Below are 19,943 nucleotides of genomic sequence, written 5' to 3' on the forward strand. Positions count from 1 at the left end.
TATATATATATTCCTAGTTACATATATATAAATTTGTTGATATATATATATAACATGTATAATATAAATATGTTAACGTTATATATATATATATATAAATCTATATTAGCTGTTAATGTTATGTAATATATTGTATCTCTGTTAACTATTATATATAATATACATTTCTATGTTAATGCAATATATTTATATTGCATATTTAAACAGAATTGGAATGATATATTATATAGTGAATGGTTTGTACCCAAAACATCTGACAGTTCATACAAGCATATTCTATAATAGTAGTTTTTTCACTTTTCAAACACACTGTTTACGCTATATTTCAACCGTACAAATATAACAGAATAGAGAGAAACATATGTAACACAAACAATTTCAGTTGTTCTGTTTACCACGTGTAAATTATTATCACGGAAACCATGTGTAAATGGATCTTAAAAAATCATAGTTCGATCCTCCTTTCTTTGTACGTTGTGTATTGTTCTTTGTCAATAGAGAAACTCTTGTATCTCTTTCCCTTTCTTTATATGTTCTTCCTTATTTATGGCTAATAGAGCAAACGTTTCTGGGCAGAGATTGACACTATGTTTAAAGTATTTTTCTGATAAGTATAATGCTTCCATTAAGCACTATATATAGACTCTTTTCCAAGAGTCTTACCATTTCATTCACAACTCTCCAATTCAAGAGTTATCATTATTTAAAACAAAATAGTATATCCTTTAATATCACAAGAAGCATTCTTACCTTCTTTACTTTGTAATAGAGGGTCACCTGTTTTGTTGGTGCATTATTTCTTAAAGTTTTAGGCTTACATAAAACATCTTTTCCAGCATAAGTAGAGTGCTTCTAAATTAATTTCTGCTAAGTGTTTTGTTACTCACCCTGTAAATTATATCATAACAGTATCATGGGGAGGGAAGTCACAAAAATAAAGGTTGTGGACGAGAAACCAAATGGTGTCATAGCTGCAGCTAAGGTTCAAGAAAATGATCGTGAAGTGAAGGTGTGTTATGAGAAGAAGGAAGTTTTGAGTGCCAAAATCACTAATGGTAGTGTTGGCTTGCCTGAGGAGGAGAATGAGAAATCTGAAGTGCAGAAGACGGTTGGCAGCGAAAAGTTATGCTCACAGATTGACAGCACTAAAGCTGTTGCAACTGGTCTGAACTCGCCGCGAAGTGATAAGAACACACAATCACCTAATTCATCAAAGAATTCACAGGTAGTGTTTGAACAGTCTTGCTTGTTTAACACTTTTTAGACAAAACAAAAACTATGAACTACTTAAATTTGTAACTATTGTAAAACTGAGGCAAGTATGCATAATAAGTGCATAAAAGTTGTTGTATTAAGTTGTTTCCCATAGTACATGAGGAAATGAGAAAGGTGAAGATGTTAGAGAGTACCAGAACTTGATCCCCTTTTTGTTTGTACTAAATGCTTGTTTGTGTGAGATATGTTTCTCATTCTAGGTATTTGTTTCTTCACTTGTTGCCAAATAAACAAGTAAGTCTGCTAAGAGATTCCTTTGAAAGCACGAAATGAAAAAAATAAGCCTTTGATTAAATAATTAGAGCCATGCATACCTGCAAAGAAGAAAATAGGCTTAAAGATTGCACTGCTAGTTTGTTGACCTTACGGTTTACATGGATGTTTTGTAATTGCTTGTTTTGCTATTTGTGAGTGTGTGTTTGTTTATGAGATTATTGTGCAGCGACAGCAGCGTGATGATAAGAAGCACCATGGTGATGAAGATACTTGTTCTATTGCTTCCTCGTATCCTCTAAGATTGAACATTTTGATGGTTTGTTTTGAACAGAACAAGTTTTAGGTATATTGGAAGAAATTAGAATCTGCCATAGGAATACTTATAACTATTTACAGTTTTTGACGAAATTCGATCAGAAACTATTTGCAACCTTCCAACTATAGTTGATTATTACCTATATATTAATAACATACTACAGTTGTTATTCTATGATTGTTCTTTAACCACAAGTGTTAGTGCCATATCTAGATCTAAAGTGACTCTGGGTTCAGCCCCTGCATTGAGAAGCTCCGAACGTGCAGAGAAACGGAGGGAGGTATTGATTTACTGACAGGTTAATTCTGATGATGTATATTCTGTTAATTAGATGCCACTCCACATTAATCTTATCATTTAAATTTTTCTATTCAGTTTTATCAGAAGTTGGAAGAGAAACAACAAGCTCTTGAAGAAGAAAAAAGCCGGTATGAGGCAAGGAAAAAGGTATTGTGATATTTGTCTTGTAATTGCATACTTCTTTTCTTCACTTTTTGCTTTTCTTTCTTCTCTTACTAGAATTTCTATGGAAAATAAAATAACTGAATTGTTAGTAACCCTCAGGAAGAGCAAGAAGCCGCTATCAAGCAGTTGAGGAAGAACTTGGTAATCAAAGCGAAACCATTACCAAGCTTCTACAATGGAGGGCCTCCACCTAAGACTGAACTCAAGAAGGTACTTTTCCTCTTTTCTTTTCTATCTGTTCTGTTAGACACGACCGGAGAGCCTCCAACCGCCACGGAGTTCCATTGTTTCCTCTTTTCTTTTCTATTCATCGTGTTTCCTTTGATTGCAGCTGCCACTTACTCGCCCCAAGTCACCGAAACTAAACCAGAGAAGGAGCTTGGGTGATGCTGTGAAATCATCTTCTGAACTTTAGGATCATATAAGTCGCAGCATTAGCAGCCACATCAAAGGTAGATCTAACAACCCTTTAACTCCAAAAACCAAGGACCAAGTCAATGCTGCAGCAATGACATTTGCAAAATCAAAGAACGACCAAAGGTGGATAAGGATATCAAAACAGCTCGGCCTAAGATCGCGGAGCAGGCGAATGCAAACATATCAGTCCATTCATGATCTTCTTAAATTTCTACTGACCTCCAGTTGAGAGTAAAATAGCTTTCACTTTCCTTTGTCACCATTTGGGATGTTTGAACAATAGATAGCTTATTTTTCTTTCTTTCAGGACTAACATTTTTGTGGTTTGTGTCAACTTGTGTTGTATAAGTTTTGTTTCGGAATATGTTGGTACACAGAATCTTATATATTATGATCCAGTTATATAAAACATGTATCTTTATGTAAGAGAAGCCATCATCTGAGTGCTAAGTCTAGTCTTCTGTGTTTTGAGAGAAGTCCATTAGGGAAATGAGACTATGATGTTGAAGGATCCAACAAAGGTTTATAGGAAACTTTAGATAAGTGTTTGTTCGGTATCAACTCTTTAATTTGGGACTACATTCAATAGCAAGCAATCTTCTGTCCCGTAATTTTTTTCAATTTATGTGCTTTCAGTTGTGACCATTGACTACTTAGAACAATACGTAATAATTAAATTTTTAACTTACATTTTTTCACCAATTGCAGTTGATGATATATAGAGTAATACAAATTGTGTGATGCTGCTCATTCAGTTATCATTAGCAAATCCAGCTTAGGATAAACAATATAATGTAAATTTAAAAGAAAGAGATTGCATGTGAAAGAAATCTAACGATTGAGGTGCATAGCTATTCAAAGCTTTCAGCTTTCTGTTGGTTCCTTTTCATCTTCTTACAGCTTCTCCAAAACAATTGTTCCAGAAAATACAAATAAAAATTAATTTTGGCAGCAATTTTCAAAATTCAGTTTAGGCAAAGCTTAATCACCAAATAGAAGAAGCATCTTTTAAACTTTGCAGGACTTAAACACTTGACAGAAGCAAATTAATGTTAACCATTTAAAGGAAAAGCATACATCAATAATTAACCATGTGAACAAAAGTTTGAATATATGATAATATCTCAATAGAATATCTAGATTTTATATATATATATATATATAATATCTGATATTATGATGATCAATCTTAGATTTATAGAGTATTTTAAAAGATCTTTTAGGATTAAGATTACTTTATTTTATCTTTTATAATTTGTTTCTTATTTAACTAGGAGTCTGCTATTAGTATAAATATGAGTTTATATTAGGTCTTTTGTATCATCAAATAAACACAATAGCATCACATCACCATTTTTATTACTATCAAAATAATTTATTATTTTTTGTTATTAACAAAGGCATCTTTTCACCTTTTTTTTGTGTAAGGAATCAATCTCTTCCGGGGTTCGTGGTTGCCCCTCCCAACAAGTGTTATTTATAGGAATCAAATCTTCGACTATGAGGATCCAGTAAGGCTTTACATCACTAAACCATATTTTGAGGATGTTTTTTCCTCTTCAATGAGGAGTTGAAACGAGCATGTTATTCACTCACCAAACAGAACAAAAATAGAGACATCAAACTAGCCAAAGAACACCACAATTTTTTTATAAGCAAACTATAATTTACTTTTATTCTTTTAAGGAAGGGTGAAAGAATGCAATTTTAGGATGTTTGAAGTTTAAACACTTAGCTTGACCAATTGAGTGGTCAGAGTGGACTCTTTAGAAATTAGAACAAAGAATATTATCATTATTCTACCTCCTCTAACCAACTGGACTGGTACCACAGGAAAAAACTTGGGAAACCCAAAGAGAAGAAATAATTTGAGAAAAAAGTGAAAAACATGATATTAATTAAACAAACACGCAAAACACAACGAATGTAACCAAACTCGCTTGCATGCCATAATATTTTGAAGGCTTATGAAAATGAGTACAACTCTTCACCCACCAATACTGGATTAAGAGGGAAACATATATTTTTTAATAGGAAAATATCATCACCGTTAATAAGCGCCATACTGTGTTTCCATTTTTTTAGAGGTATATACTGTAACAAAAATAGCGTACTAAATTAAGGAATGATGGATTTTATTATACTTAAAAATTATTTGTTTCATCACATAGCCATTAACAAAACTGCATTATGTTTATAAACTTGGAAAAGGTTAATAAAATCTTCAGGCTATCGTTTAAAATAAATCACATTCTGCTTTTGACATTGAAATCAGATTTTTAAGATTTACTTACTAAAATGTATATTCCTTAAACAATCTTTAAAACACTTATTAACATAATCCAAAAAACTTCTGTGCATTGAACTATTTAAGGTTAATATACTTTTCTCATAAATGCCTTTTTAGTAAGATAAAAAAAACATATGAATGGAGAATAAAAGAGATATTGATTATCTCTAAATCATTAGTTGATACATAAATATTACATTCTTTTAATTACTAAACAAAAAGTATATATACTCACTTAATCAAAAATTAAATATCAATAAACTTTTAGTCTAGCATAAGGTATAGATAAGAATTTTTTATAAAATATATTTATTATTGATCATTCATATTTAATTATCGACACTTAAATAAAAGTAATACAAAATAACTACTCTATATAAATTTTATACAATAGAACATAGATATTAAACTTTAAGACAAAGTATATTCAGATATGATATTAGGTCAAAATTCAATTATTCAATACACAATACTCTAAGCTTAATTCCTTAAGGACACTATTATGAAAAAATTGTCATGTGTTGTTATCTGAAACGTTATGCCGGTGTACACTGTACAGGAATGATCCTTTCTCCTAAATCAACCCGCGCAGAATTCACTTTCAATGAGAATCTTAAGAAACCATACCAAAAACAATTCAGTCTATTGAACGTGCCTTCAAAACATCATGTCACACAATAATAACTAACAACAAAGTGAGCTCCTTATATGCAAAAAATTAAACATGATGCAATACTTATGCATCGACAATATAATGAGGATGCAAAAAAAACATCATTTGTGATACTATATAAATATTAAATACATAAATAAAATTAGTCGGCTTTCTTCATAGGTTGCAAATAATTTGAACTTTGAAGTTAGAATTAATATAGGATCAAAACACGAATTCCTGAGTAAGTGAACATAATGCAGAAACCAACGATTGTTACATTTCTACCAAAAACGAATTTACAAGAATAGTCTAAAACCACAATCTCAATCCCTCTTTCTATACTACTACTAATAAAAACCATAAAACATAATTAATCCCAAAACCACATTAAACCCTCACTTCCTTGCTTTCTTTGCAGCTACTTTCTTCACCGGCGATTTCACACTCTTCGCCTTTTTCACACTTTTCACCGCCGCCTTCTTCACTGCCTTAGCAGCCACTTTCTTCGCCGGAGATTTCACGCTCTTCGCCTTTGGCTTAGCGCCGGCAGCCACAGCTTTCGCCTTAGGCTTGGTAACAGATTTTGATTTCAAAGCAGCTTTCGGCTTAGCTTTAGTTGCTGCAGCAGCTTTAGGCTTAGCGACAGTTTTGGCCTTAGCGACAGTTTTAGGCTTAGTCACTGTTTTTGGCTTTGCCACGGTTTTAGGTTTAGCTACAGTTTTAGGTTTCTTCACATCAGCAGCAGCTGCTTTCACTGAAGCCTTAACGGTAGGAGCAAGCTTGAAGGAGTTCTTAACCTTCACGAGTTTACCAGCTGCAACAGATCTCTTCAGATTTTGGAGAAGAAGCTTCTTGAAGGTTGAAGGTAAATCCTTATGCTTCTCCTCTATGAACTTTGCGATCGCAATTTGGCTTGAACCAGTTCTCTCTTTCAGATTCGAAATCGCATCAGTTATCATCTGAATTTGAAATAATAAACACAATAAATCAATCAAAATTGGATAATTGATTTGCAAATTACAATTTGTGAAAATTAAATTCGAAAATATAAATAAGAGAATTGAATTTACCTGAGCGAAGGGAGGGTGGGAAAGAGGCTTCTTAGACGGCACCGTTTTCTTGGGCTTGGTTTGAGTAGCGACGGCCATGGTTGAAATTGAATTCGAAAGAAACTAAATTGAACTATGAAAGAGATTGAAATATAAGAATGAAGTGAAGATGTGAGATCAACACGAAAGAGTATCTGTTTATATAGACGTGTGTGAAGAGGGAAATGGTGAGTAGTGATTGGTGGAAACGGGAGTGGCACGGATCGAGAATCTTTCACTGTTGTTTAAATAATAGCCTTTAGATGGAGGCTTATCTACGGTTCTGATTTTAAGTCAGCAGAGGCACACGGATTGGGTAGTATTAAGTAATGGTGGTTACGTATAGGAGCTGCTTTTTAGCTTTTGGTTTTTTGGGTATGGGTGGGGTGTGTTTTGAGGGGGGATTTCATTTGTAAATAACATGTGATTTAGGCCATGGATTTTAAGAAGGTTTTGATGTTATTCTTCTACTTCAAATTAGCTTTTTAACCACTATCTATTTGGCCTATATGCTTCATCACATTGGGAAATATCTAGTTTTTTTGGATGATGTATGTGAACACTAAGTTTGGAAAACAAAGAGGATAGAGAACCTATAAACCTCTACAATAAAAATTAGAGACATTGTGTAACAACAATTTAATAGAACAAGAGCTAGGAACTATATAGAAAATATGAAAGATGACGAAATATCTCATGGTGTGAGAAAATAATTTCTCTTCTTATATCATTTAGACAATAAGTATGTGTAAGGAGATAATTTATTCCTCACCATGATATACTTTATTCAGAAAACACAAATCAAAATTTAAACCATATGAAGGAATCCAACCAATGGAACCAATACGAAAACACTCATACTTCTAGTTATAATTTTAATACAAATAGAAATTGGATCTGTATTTAAATTCTCAAAGATAAGTGTTCCTATGCCTCTAAATGGAATCTAGTATCACCACAAAGACAAGACTTTGTCTTGCCTATCGGCTTTCTTTACACTTTAAATTTTACTTGCACCAACCAATCACATTGTCTACGAAATGTAAATAAAATATGTTGTTTGTGGTGGTGGCAATAGTGGCAACAATGGTGGTGGTAGCAATAACACCTAAGATGGTGGTGGTGATGATTGTAATGACAACAAGAATAATAACACATATGATGATGATAGTAATGCTTGAGGTGGTTGTTAAAATGTGGTAAGAGCCATGAAAAGAAAGTTTTTTGATGAATCAAGAAGTGTATAAAAGAAAGCTTAAAGAAGAAAAATGAGAAACAAAGATTGATAATATTCTCATTGAATGAGTTGAATTGATTGAATAAGAAGTGAGTCAATATGGTTTATTTATACAAGAGAAAAGAATGAAAAGAAAGCTTGTTATTGGAGATCAAAAGCTACCATGATACATTTTGCACATTTTACACATGTGATTAATATCTTAGTTTGTTTGTTAAGTTGTTACTTGTATCACAAGTTATCATTGTATTGTGTATATAAGCACATAACTTGTAATCCTTTAAATCAATGAAGATTCACAATATTCATTTTATGGTTCCGTATTATTTTCGCAATATGGTATCAGAGCTTTCATTATGAAGGTTGTGGTCACCATCGGTGCATATTTTCTACGATTATTCTTACCTTCCAAGGTTCAACAAAAATTATCATCATTCTTTCTTTCTCCACCACCTTCACTGCCATTCACAGCAAATTCAATAGAAGGAACCATCATCAAATTCAAAGCCAAGGAGGCCATTCACAGCAAATTGTTTTCAAAAGTGATATTTCTTGGGTAGCTAAGACACCTTTTGGATAAGATATGGAGATGCTTCAATCCAAAAGATTCAACCTCTACTCTCTTTTCTTTCTTGGTCTTCTTATTCTTCTTCATGGCTCCTACACCTTCTTTCATTTGCTTCTGATAGTATCTTGTAGTGGAAAAATAGAAAGAGAACCATATAAATGGCCATCAAGAAATGTATGCATGGCTAATACAATAACTTTGCTAGAGTTGCATAATTATGAAATGAGATTCAATAGCAACAATAATATTTTTGTTCTCCTGAATATTATCTTGGCCGGAGTTGTTTTAGGTTGTCTGAGAGCATTAATAAAGCTGGAGGGTAAGAACAGTTTCAGCTTCACTCTAAGGTTAATCTCCATAAATTTTGGAGCTTTTTGTTGCTGCGTAATCAATATCCATTTGAAGTTAAAACTTGTTCTTTGATCTTATTCACATACATTGTTTTGTGTTTGATCTTTTACCATAAAGAAGAAAGAAAGATAGAAAGAAAAAGATGCAGCAATATCAGTCCAAAGAGAAGTCAAGGAAAGAATCACAAGTACCATCAAGATCAACAAGATCATCAACAACAACAACATCATCATCAATAACAACAACAAGATCAACGTCAAGATCAACAAATCAAACAACAACAACAACAACAACCATACACACTCTAATCATCTCAATATCAATCTTGTCCAAAGAACAAGAAGAGATGCATTTTCTTGGGTTCTTTTGCATACTCAAAGAATCCTCCAACATTGTAAAACCATGGAAAAACCATGGGAATATGGTCAAGATTTTTGACCATAAAAATAATCAAGTGGTTGAGAAAATCCAATCACATGAAGATCGAGATTCCGATCCATCACACTGTTATCAAATCAAATTATCAAGCTGGAGTCATTAACATTTATCCTTCAGCTTGAGGGGGCTATTGGAGATCAAAAGCTACCATGATACATTTTGCAAATTTTACACATGTGATTAATATCTTAGTTAGTTTGTTAAGTTGTTAATTGTATCACAAGTTATCATTGTATTGTGTATATAAGCACGTGACTTGTAATCCTTTAAATCAATGAAGATTCACAATATTCATTTTATGCTTCCGCATTATTTTCGCAATACTTGTAAAGCAAGTAACTAACATAAACCTAACTTGCTAATTCCTCACTTTCTAACGAACTATCATCTTCCAAAATAATCTATCATATATCTTTAATAGTGGTGATGACAACAACTATGACATTGATAGTAATGACGACAACAATGACAATGATAGCGGAAGTGATAGTGGAGATGATGATAATTACAATGTTGATCTCAATGATGGTAATTGTGGCAACAACAACAGTAGTAGCATTGAAAATGATGGTGGAGGCATTACCCACAATTGAGGTGATGGAGAGAACATAAGTAGTAAGACAATTTTTTGTAAGTTCTTTTCAGAAATAAGGACAAATTTCTCTCAATTGACAAATAATTTTATGGGTAAAAGTGGTTTAAGATTGAACCATGAAACTAATGGAATTGAACCATGAAATCAATGGAATTGAACCAAAACAAAAAATATGATTCGACTTAGTTAATTTATTAAGAAAGTGTTTGTATCGCCAGTTCAATTAGCAGTTTCATAAGATCCAAAACTGTGAGAACCAAATTACAAAATCGATGAACAATTAATGTGATACTTGAAACAAAGTTATGTTATTTTCTCTTTCCCTAACTCATGAAACTTTTATAACATTTGAGTAAATATAATTTTACATATGAAGAATAACTCAATGGCAAATGTGTAAATATATGGCAAAATTTGACATGTTCCTTAAAAAGTGAATCGATGAAGCAAACTGACTCAGCTCATGATTAGGTTGGGTTGGTTCAGTTCTAAAATGAAATTTATCATAAACTTAATTGAATGATCCTTTTATTTGGTTCATTTGTGAGGTACGCAAAAATTCGAATTAGATGAAACTGTTATATCCCCAAATATTTTTTTCATAACGTTTCCCTTTTTTTCCTAAATAAAAAAGAATCCTAAATGGCATTCAAGATATTGAAAATGTATCATCTTCATATCTTCAAGGTATAAAACATTTACATGTATGTGTAACTAATTCTCTCAACTGATATTTTTTATTCACAAGACTCAAATCCGATATATTACTTAAGAGGAATCATGTACCACTTGAATCAACATCATTAATAAATATGTAGAAGATTAATGATATAATATTAAAATGAAAGCAATAGAATGATGTATGGAAGTTTATAGTAATTATTAATGAGAGGAATTACAAATGATAAATATAGAATATAAAAATTATACCATAATGATGATTATTACTTGTTTTAACTTTATTAATAGTTTAAAAGTATAGATAAAAACAAATAATAGATTGTTTTAAAGTTTCAAGTACCATTATTGTGCCAAAATTAAAGCATTTATATATATATATATATTTATATTTGTGTGTGTTTATCCATAAAGTTTGTCCGTACCCTCAATTTTAGCTATAGAATAATTATTTCCATTTTCTTTCTCATTGTCTTTCTTCCTGTGCTTGAAACCCTGAAAAATAACTATTAACAATCATTGATGAACCTTTCAAGCTTCTTCCCTCTTAACTTATCAAAATTAACCATACAAATCAAATTAAATCCACCAAGTCACCAACCACAAACACAAAATCAAATCAATGAAGTTCATGGTCGTATCTGGCTTTAGGGTTTTTCACGTATCATGAGTTTGACTGTTTGAGGCTTTTAAAAGTTATAGAATAATGACTTTGCACAATTTGATATTAGGTGGTTTCCTTACATTGATTTTGGCGGCTAGTTTATAAAAAGCACCCTTCAATGCCAATATTAAATATCTAATATATGATATAAGAGAAAAATATAAATACATGATAGTATAAGAAGTTTTTATACTGTCACTATATCACTTATTATTCATTTTTAATTATCATTAATTTTTAAATAAAAGTAATACAAATGAATAGTGAATGATACACTTATTGTATATAAAACTTTATATTATCAATGCATAGATATTACACTATTATTTTTTTTTGTGTGTACAAATGACATTGGTGTGTTGATATTATGTAGTAGTTTTGGTGGCAACAATTATAAACCAGTTAAGATAGATTGTCATGATAGTTAAGGGTTGAAACATATGATCAGGTCAAACTTTACTTTAAAGAGACTTAGTTAGGTAACATATAATAATTTAAAGTTTATTATATTATGCTACTTTTGAATAGGCCAACATATATTCCTTTAAATGCTATTATATAGTAATCATTACATTTTTATATACTTTTTTATTTTTATTAAAATTTCATATATATATATATATAATATTATTTATATTAAAATAGTATAATATAAATATTATTATAGTATAATTTTATAGGTCAATCTGTTAAACTTTAGATGACCTCAAACACTATCTCTTAAACTAAATAGGTTTTGTAAAAAATCTAAGTCTAATAATATATTAACAAAAAAACCTAACATGACTTATTATAAACCAATAATAGACATCGGTTAGAGGAACTGATATATTTCCACCTGTAATGATATTTTATCATAAAGAATTTATTATATTATTTAGAATAAATAAAATATAACCCACTCAAAAGATAACAGTATCATCAATAAAGTTTATCAAAGTTGTGTCATCAATTAAGTATGTGAAAGATGAAAAATAATGACAAATTGAAGGACTTAAATATTTAGACAAATAAATTGGGCGACATTTTAAATCTTTTGAGTACTTGATGACAAATTTCAAATGCCTAATCCGTGAAAAGTGGAAACTACTATGTTGTATGGACTGTATTGAAGGTTTATTCTATTATATTTATACAGAATTATAGTCCTTAATCAAAATGCTGCACATGATGTTGATACTATTATAGTTATAAATGATACTATTATATCGAACTATATTATAAACAAATTACAAGCAGGGTGAACTTGATTTTGCAGCATTCTTATAAAGTAGCATGCTATAGACAATTACACATGGTAAGCCTTATAAATGATAATGAGAGTAGAAATGAAGGAAACCCAGCAAATGAGATAAACGATTGAAGCATTAGACACTGAAAAAGAAAAAAACATGCTCACTTTTGGATTCTCTACTCATCTCCCTTTTGGATTCACAATTTGTGAGAAGATATCAGTGGAATTCTCACTGGATTCTTGGCTATCATCATGCTCACTTCCGAGGCTCAGGTTCTTATAATGCGCTGCCATTTCGTCGTTGTTATGGTCTTTCAAGCTTACTTCTTCAAGCTCACATTCAACAACATGTGATGAAGAGGGAGGTGAACCATCAGGGTTCTCTTGCAGGTTTAGAGCAAATTCTAGATTCCAACACAGATCATTCATCGAGGGCCGATCGAGTCCGTGATCAGATAAACATTTCTCAGCTGTATCGATAAACTTCTTCAAGCTTTCAGGGTTGATCTTTCCTTTGAGACTAGGGTCAATGATATCCTCCAATGTCCCTTTTCTTTTGCATAACATAGCCCATTCAGCTAGGCTCACTTGTTCCTTTGGAAGGCTAGGATTCAGAACAGGCCTTGCACAAAGAGCTTCAAACAGGACAACCCCAAATGAGTACACATCAGATTTTTCAGTCAATTGTTGTCTCCTGAAATATTCAGGATCCAAGTATCCAAAACTACCCTTCACCACAGTGCTAACATGACCTTGGTTCATGTTTGGACCAGTTTTTGACAATCCAAAGTCCGAAACCTTGGCGACAAAGTTTTCGTCGAGGAGAATGTTTGTTGTTTTGACATCTCTATGAATGATGGTGTACTTTGCCCCGGTGTGAAGGTAGTGAAGGCCTCTTGCAGCTCCAATGCATATCTCCAACCTTTGCTTCCATGATAGAGTACTTGTTGGTTTGTTTCCTTTATAAAGATGTTCTCTCATCGTACCAAGTGCCATGAAGTCATAAACTAAGCACATCTCCTCACCTTCCTCACAAAACCCAATCAATGACACCAAATGCTTGTGTCTCAGTTTCGAAAGCATCTCGATCTCAGTCTGGAATTCATTAACTCCTTGTTCTGATTGCGGATTAGATCTTTTGACTGCAACTTTAAAGCCATTATCAATAACACCCTTGTAAACCTTTCCAAACCCTCCAACACCAATAACATTGGACTCGTCAAAATTCTTCGTCGCTTGCTTCATCTCTTGTAACGAGAAATAGCGGCACAGCCCTTGAGCCATGGCTGATAAGTTGCTACTACCAACAGTACTCTTGCCAGAAATTGTCGATTTGGAGTTTCCACTCGTGTGCGTGTTCCCGTAGAGAGGAAGCCAACTTGAGTTGAGTGAGTATGATCCTGGAGACCTCTTCTTCCTTTTGTGGACAACAATGCATATTGCAGCAACTAAGGCAACACCTACAACACTTCCAGCAGCTCCACCAATAACAAAAGTCTTACTATAATGCGTTTCTTTGTCTTCGAATTTTCTTTCCTTCACCTCATGTTCAACCATCATATCAGAAGGCTGAGGATTTGGGCCAGACAAGTTTGTGTCATTTAGCTTAAATATCTCTACCCCATTGAGTAAAGCATCATAAAACTCAGGCTTTGTATCAGGTGCTGGGTGCAAAGCAAGCCATAGTTGATCTTCACCTACACTATCTTGCACATATACCACATAGTCCTTGTAAGTTGGAACTCCTTTACCTCCTGTCCATCCAATCACATCAGCTTGAGCCTGCGCCGTTTGATTGTTGACAAATATATCGAAAACAATCTGATTCACTTTGGAGTAATAGTAATCACAAAAATGCAATCTTGTAAGGTACATTGAATTTGGATCAACTTGAAAAATCCATGTGAGATTGTACCCCATGTTGATATCCTTATTATTGCCCATGGATCTCGAAGTCGAGTAGATGCTAGAAGGAGCAATATACTGAGGCATAGATTGGTAATCAATTTTAACATCCTTGGCAGCTTGGTTGGTGACACCAGTGGCTGCACCATAAATATAAGGTGTATCATCATACCACATTCTGCTTAGACCAGAATCTTGATTTGGAGATATGTATTGCCCACCAACATTTAATCGAAACATTGTTTGAAAATGTAAACTTTTCGCGTCCACGGTTTGATCATTATACCCCACCAGTGAAGCAGAATCAAATATCTCAGGCATTTGGATCAATTGAATCCCATTGACAAAAGCAAAAGCTCCATTGTGCTTATCAGAAGGCTTAAAAACAAGGGTGAGAGTATCCGAATTCAAAGGCGCGAGTGAGTACTCCCTATCAAGATAAGCTTGTGAGAGGGCCTGGCAAGTAATCGCCGCGCTGAAATTGCTGAGGAGGGTAACCTCATTTGCAGTGACAGAGAAATATGAATTGGAAGGATCGTAACTGTCATAAACAGAGGGATAGAAATGGAGCCTTAGCCAATAACGCTTATCCGTTTGAACAGGGAATTTGTATGTTGCTTCTGATGTGAAAATTCTTGCTGACATGTATGGAACCTCAGATAAAAGTGAAGGGTCTTGGAATGAGGCTTTTGATGTGATGGAATTTCCACCTGATACATATTTGTTATCAGGTAACCATTGTCTTCCATCACCATCTTTGCCACCACCTTCACCTAATCCACACCCTAAGATCAAAGGATCTGAGTCCTTGCTTGATGCATGAAGGGCATGCAACAAAACAAGGGTGCAAAGAAGAGATATAAGGACATTGGGGTCATGCATGATTTGAAGAAAAGAAAAGGCGTACAGGAAAAAAGTTAATAAGGGTAAGATAAGTTACAGGACAAGAAGAAAAAAAGTTATGATTTTCCTGTACGCCAGAGAGAATAAATGGGTTATTTGGTTTTGAGTTTGTGCTCTAATGAAAGGGTTGTTTCTCTATTGCATGATAATAATTCATGCATGGAGATTAAAGCTTGTAAACAGAAGGGAAAAAACCTACCTGGATTCGATGGACCAAACCAGGCAAGAAAACAGAGGTGAAGTTTTTAAATCTTTATTATTTGTATTATGGGAATTATGGACTTTGGTTTACTCCTTTGTTCTAACTTCCAATTTTGGAGTTTCTTATGTTTTGGTTTTTTTCCCTCTTTGTCTTGTTTGATGAATGTTAACGTCCCAATGGTTGAGAAGTTGGGGTGGTTTTAAATTGATGATAGAGAGTGAGGATCGTATTGAATGAATTGGAGTGGTTACAAAAGTACAACATGCTTTGAATAAAAAAACAGGTCAGTTTGAGCTATATTTAGTTATCCAATGGATTTGGTAGACAAAAAGGAAAAAGATTTTAGCATGGATGTAGTTTGGAAAACACATTCATGATATGAATGGAGTTTCTTATAACAAATTACCATCAAAACAAAATCTATTTCGCACGTACACCGAAATAGCAGCTATTGTGACCCAATGAAATCATGGATCTTTTGTTTACAAAAAAATAAAAATATAAAGGCTTAGGTAAGCTTTTATCGTCTTTACAACTTTTGTGCCTCCGTATTTTTATATCACTTTCAATCTCTAACTTTTTGACTCGTGCAAGATTAGTGCATTGGTTCACCATCTGTATGTGACTAGCAGAGTGTTAATTGACATTGAGTATACACACAAAACATGTATTATAATTGATGTTAAGGCAATATTAATGTTGAATACTAATTTATCCTGTTTCACTCTTCTTTCTATCCTTCAAATCCCATCAGCAAATTATTAGAATCAGAGTTGAGGCGAGCAATGTCATAAACCAAAGAACTTGTTTGTGAAACAAATTTCCTTCCTTATTGGAGACTAAGAAGTAAGAAATTTGATTCACAGAATAAAGAAGCCAAAGAAAGGCATAAATGGACCTCCAATAGAGTTCAAATAGGACAGCATTCAAAACTTCAAAGAAAGGATGAGACATGAGACAATCTGACAGGAAAAAAATCCAAAGGTCCATTAGGTCATATTAAAAAAACTATCTAATCCTCCTCAAGATTGATTGAATCCTTGAACTTCCCATACAAAATTTTCTTCAGTTCCGACATCTGAGCAAGCACAGATTCCTTCTCTTCTTCAAGCTTTTCCAATTTCTGGCTTGTCGCTTCTTTCATCTGTTCTATCCTGTCCTCAACTTCATCCTTTGGCACATGGGCAAAAACCTCCCCTATCTGAAACCGAACAACCTCTTCATCTGTGATAATCAACTCATTGCTTGCATCCTCTAAATTATCGTTGGTTTCCTGAAAAAGAAAGGTAACCCGGTTACATTTGAATCATAGTACCAACAAAGATGGTGGAGTTGCTATTGCAAATGGTTTGGATGGCAGTGAAATTAAAATCATGACATGACTTGCAGAACAGATACTTCATCAATAGCTTTGTCTCATTAAACCAAAGAGAGAAGCAAGGACAGAAAAGAAGATAACTCTACCGCTCATCTATATATATGGGTCAGAAGTCAGAACAGAACAGATAATGAACTCAATGTTTAAAGCAAAAGGCTTAAGTAATCTGCTTACTTAAGCAAAACTATAACATAACTAGTTAGTTCACATAATTAAATATGAGGATAAGATCATTTTAAGGTTGTTGTCTTCTGGTGGAAGTCAAGGGATCAAATTTTGGAAACTATCTCTATTCTTGTACGGGTAAGGTTGTGTCTATCTACCCTCTTCATATCTCACTCTACCATGTGGGAGCCTCGTTCACTCGCCTGCCTTTATAATTATTGAATGACTTCTATTTTTCCTCTCTACCTTATCATCAAAAACATCTTCAGCACTCCGCTGCTGTATTGGATCAGACCTTTATCCAAGCTCCACCACGGCCCGAAACCACATTGTCATGAAGAACAGGCTTAGAGTTCTCCTAATTCCACAACAAAAGAATCAAAATTACCAGTTTCACCACTCAAGGCAATCTCTACACCATCACCCTGCTGTCTATCGTATAAAAGCTCATTGCCATCTTCTTCATTGACAACCTCTTCATCCTTCTTCCAATTAAAGTAATCATGCAATTCCACCCTATTCTCCACAGCAACAACTCAAAATCTCCACACTCAAACCCTTAATCATTACCAACATCACCACAAACCTCAACAAACATCTCCTCATCGTGCCTAACACAAAAACCACTCTCTTTCACCATCTCACCCAACTTCACTTCCTCACCACCACTGCCTCTTTGCTACAACATGACACCATGTGAATCATCCTCCTCGGCCAACAGACCCGTTATCATCAACGTCCACGGTTACCTAAGCAAAAGGCATCTAGGCCTCGTGATTTTTTTTTTGCAGAACTCACAAAAGGGGAATCAAAAACACATTTCATGATTTCCCATCTGGGTACACGATACCCCAACTCCTCTACATCTTCACCACTGAGGAACCCATCATTTTCAGACCCATAAACACCATTAACGAGTTTCAGGAAGAAAAGTAGAATAAATAAGAAGTAACAATAAATTACCTTCGAAAATTTGATCTCATCTTCAAGATCGTGAAGCCGATTATTCAACCTTCCGAATTTATTGATGTTCTGTTGATCCTCCCATGTTACCTCCGTTTCAGATCCTCCACCCTTTTCATGTACAAAGAAAATATATCACATTTGATATATTTTTGTTAAAACAAAACAAAAAAGGTTAATTCAAATTTAGGGTTTTGAGTTACCTGCTGCATGATGTTGTTGATTCAATTTAGGGTTTTTGATCCAGCTATGGATTTCAATAGCAGTGCCACTAGCTGACGTCACCGATTGTGTGGGGAAAAGGTTATGGAAAGAAATCGAAGAAGTGAAGAAAGTAGTACCCGAGAATTGGGAGAAAATGAAGTTAGGGTAAAATTGAGAATTGGGAGAGAGTGGAAGTAGTGGATTGGAATTTAAGAACGAAATTGAATTGATAGATACTGGACCAAATGACATTGAAATATAATCATATTTCAAATTTTCAACTTCTTTTGGAATGAAACAAATCAAGACATTAGATTAGTTGTTTAAAAAAAAATTAGTGAACCATCTTATTTATTTTCTGACTGATTTAATTGGATTTAATATGATTTAGCCATAATTTTTATAGTTCAAAATGGTTTAATTTCTCATTTAATGGAGGTTGCAAATCACGATCGTTTACAAGTCTAATCATTGATGAGATTATTACTCAATCGAGTTCTTCTAACATTGCTTACAAGAGGAGATGCTATTCATATGTAAAATTCTCCTTCTTGTCACTCGGTGGTACTAAACCATCTCTAAATATCTATTGTGGCACAAAATAGTTGTTGAGAGTAAAATTTACCCTAGTACGTGGTCCATCGTTGTAATATTCCATATGTTAAGAATACTTCTCCATCGTTCTAGTATTTCATATTTATGTATTTATTTTTCATGGGTAAACAATCACATCATATATTATTGCCATGGGGAGCCATATGGTTTTGTTGGTTTAATAATATTTGAGTTTAATATTTATGAATATTTACCCTTCATGTATTGATTACCACTAATTCTTAAATTAAAATAATACACATAAATGATAATGATATACCAAACTTATAAAAAACTTTGCACTAATAATGCGTAAACATTAAAATTAATATTCATTTGTTTAGGCAAAAGGAGAAGAAAGACCTTAATATTGGTTCTACTCTAAATTTCATGCATAGGGAAAAATATTGGTGATTTAAACAAAAACAAAATGTTTTGACATTATTGGAAATCCTACTTGGATTAGGAAATTGACAGATGAAAATATTGAATTCCTAACTATTTAGATAGTACTCTTGGACTCCCTCTAGATTGTCAATTTTTTAGTGTGAATTACTTTTATAAATTTCAATTAAAATAGATCAAACAACTAACTTAGAACCCAAAACATGTGATTGATGGCAACTTAAATGAACTACTTCATTAGATTAAAAGTTGGTTATAGTTGAGAGACAATATGACAAGTTTATTTGAATAACTTTTCCACAGCATGATGAAACCAATGAAACATGGCTAATGGAAGTATTGTAGTTGTGTCATCTTAGTTTCAAATGCAACTATCACAGATCAGGTTGTCCTATAAATCAATCAATCTCTCTCAACAGACAGAGATCACATGTCTCGAACAGTGTCTCATTCTCTGTCCCGAGTCAATTAAAATGTTACATTTTGCTTTTAAAAAGTTTTTTTTATTCGTGTGGCAAATGTCATTGGCCCGGGATAGGGAATGAAACACTGTTAGGGACATATGATCATTTTCTCTCTCACACACCCACTTGCTGTCTTGCATAGTTTCCAATGTGCACCTAAAAGTTCTTCTGATTCATAACTACTCTCATTTTCATTCTTGAGAAGAAAAATACATGACTGAATCAACAATAAATATCAAATGTTTCTAAGAATAACAACATACGAAGCAGATT

At 33.3% G+C, this 19,943-nt stretch overlaps 3 protein-coding genes and 1 pseudogene across 3 annotated transcripts; 1 reads left to right on the forward strand and 3 right to left on the reverse strand.

The window, feature by feature from the left end:
- Positions 803-2,946, forward strand: LOC109353839 (annotated as a pseudogene).
- On the reverse strand, positions 5,886-6,875 carry LOC109355056 (histone H1-like). The gene is made up of 2 exons (XM_019597970.1): positions 6,705-6,875; positions 5,886-6,593 (listed from the first exon to the last, which is right to left on the reverse strand). The coding sequence occupies exons 1-2, from the start codon at positions 6,780-6,782 to the stop codon at positions 6,030-6,032; spliced, it is 642 nt and encodes a 213-aa protein (XP_019453515.1). The 5' UTR covers positions 6,783-6,875; the 3' UTR covers positions 5,886-6,029.
- On the reverse strand, positions 12,442-15,787 carry LOC109353505 (receptor-like protein kinase ANXUR1). Its single transcript, XM_019595806.1, has one exon. It carries the CDS (start codon positions 15,272-15,274, stop codon positions 12,668-12,670), a length of 2,607 nt encoding a protein of 868 aa, XP_019451351.1. The 5' UTR covers positions 15,275-15,787; the 3' UTR covers positions 12,442-12,667.
- On the reverse strand, positions 16,368-18,427 carry LOC109353396 (probable prefoldin subunit 4). The gene is made up of 3 exons (XM_019595651.1): positions 18,207-18,427; positions 18,004-18,114; positions 16,368-16,770 (listed from the first exon to the last, which is right to left on the reverse strand). The coding sequence occupies exons 1-3, from the start codon at positions 18,213-18,215 to the stop codon at positions 16,510-16,512; spliced, it is 381 nt and encodes a 126-aa protein (XP_019451196.1). The 5' UTR covers positions 18,216-18,427; the 3' UTR covers positions 16,368-16,509.

The sequence above is a fragment of the Lupinus angustifolius genome, chromosome LG08 (genome assembly GCF_001865875.1).
Source record: "Lupinus angustifolius cultivar Tanjil chromosome LG08, LupAngTanjil_v1.0, whole genome shotgun sequence".
Lineage (NCBI taxonomy): Eukaryota > Viridiplantae > Streptophyta > Magnoliopsida > Fabales > Fabaceae > Lupinus > Lupinus angustifolius.

Excerpts from the sequence above, each read along its gene's own strand:
- LOC109355056 (XM_019597970.1), bottom strand. The coding sequence starts at position 6,782 with ATGGCCGTCGCTACTCAAACCAAGCCCAAGAAAACGGTGCCGTCTAAG. Across the intron at positions 6,594-6,704 it reads CCCACCCTCCCTTCGCTCAG|ATGATAACTGATGCGATTTC; the intron begins GTAAATTCAATT and ends TTTCAAATTCAG.
- LOC109353505 (XM_019595806.1), bottom strand. The coding sequence starts at position 15,274 with ATGCATGACCCCAATGTCCTTATATCTCTTCTTTGCACCCTTGTTTTG.
- LOC109353396 (XM_019595651.1), bottom strand. Across the intron at positions 16,771-18,003 it reads ATGAGATCAAATTTTCGAAG|GAAACCAACGATAATTTAGA; the intron begins GTAATTTATTGT and ends TTTCTTTTTCAG.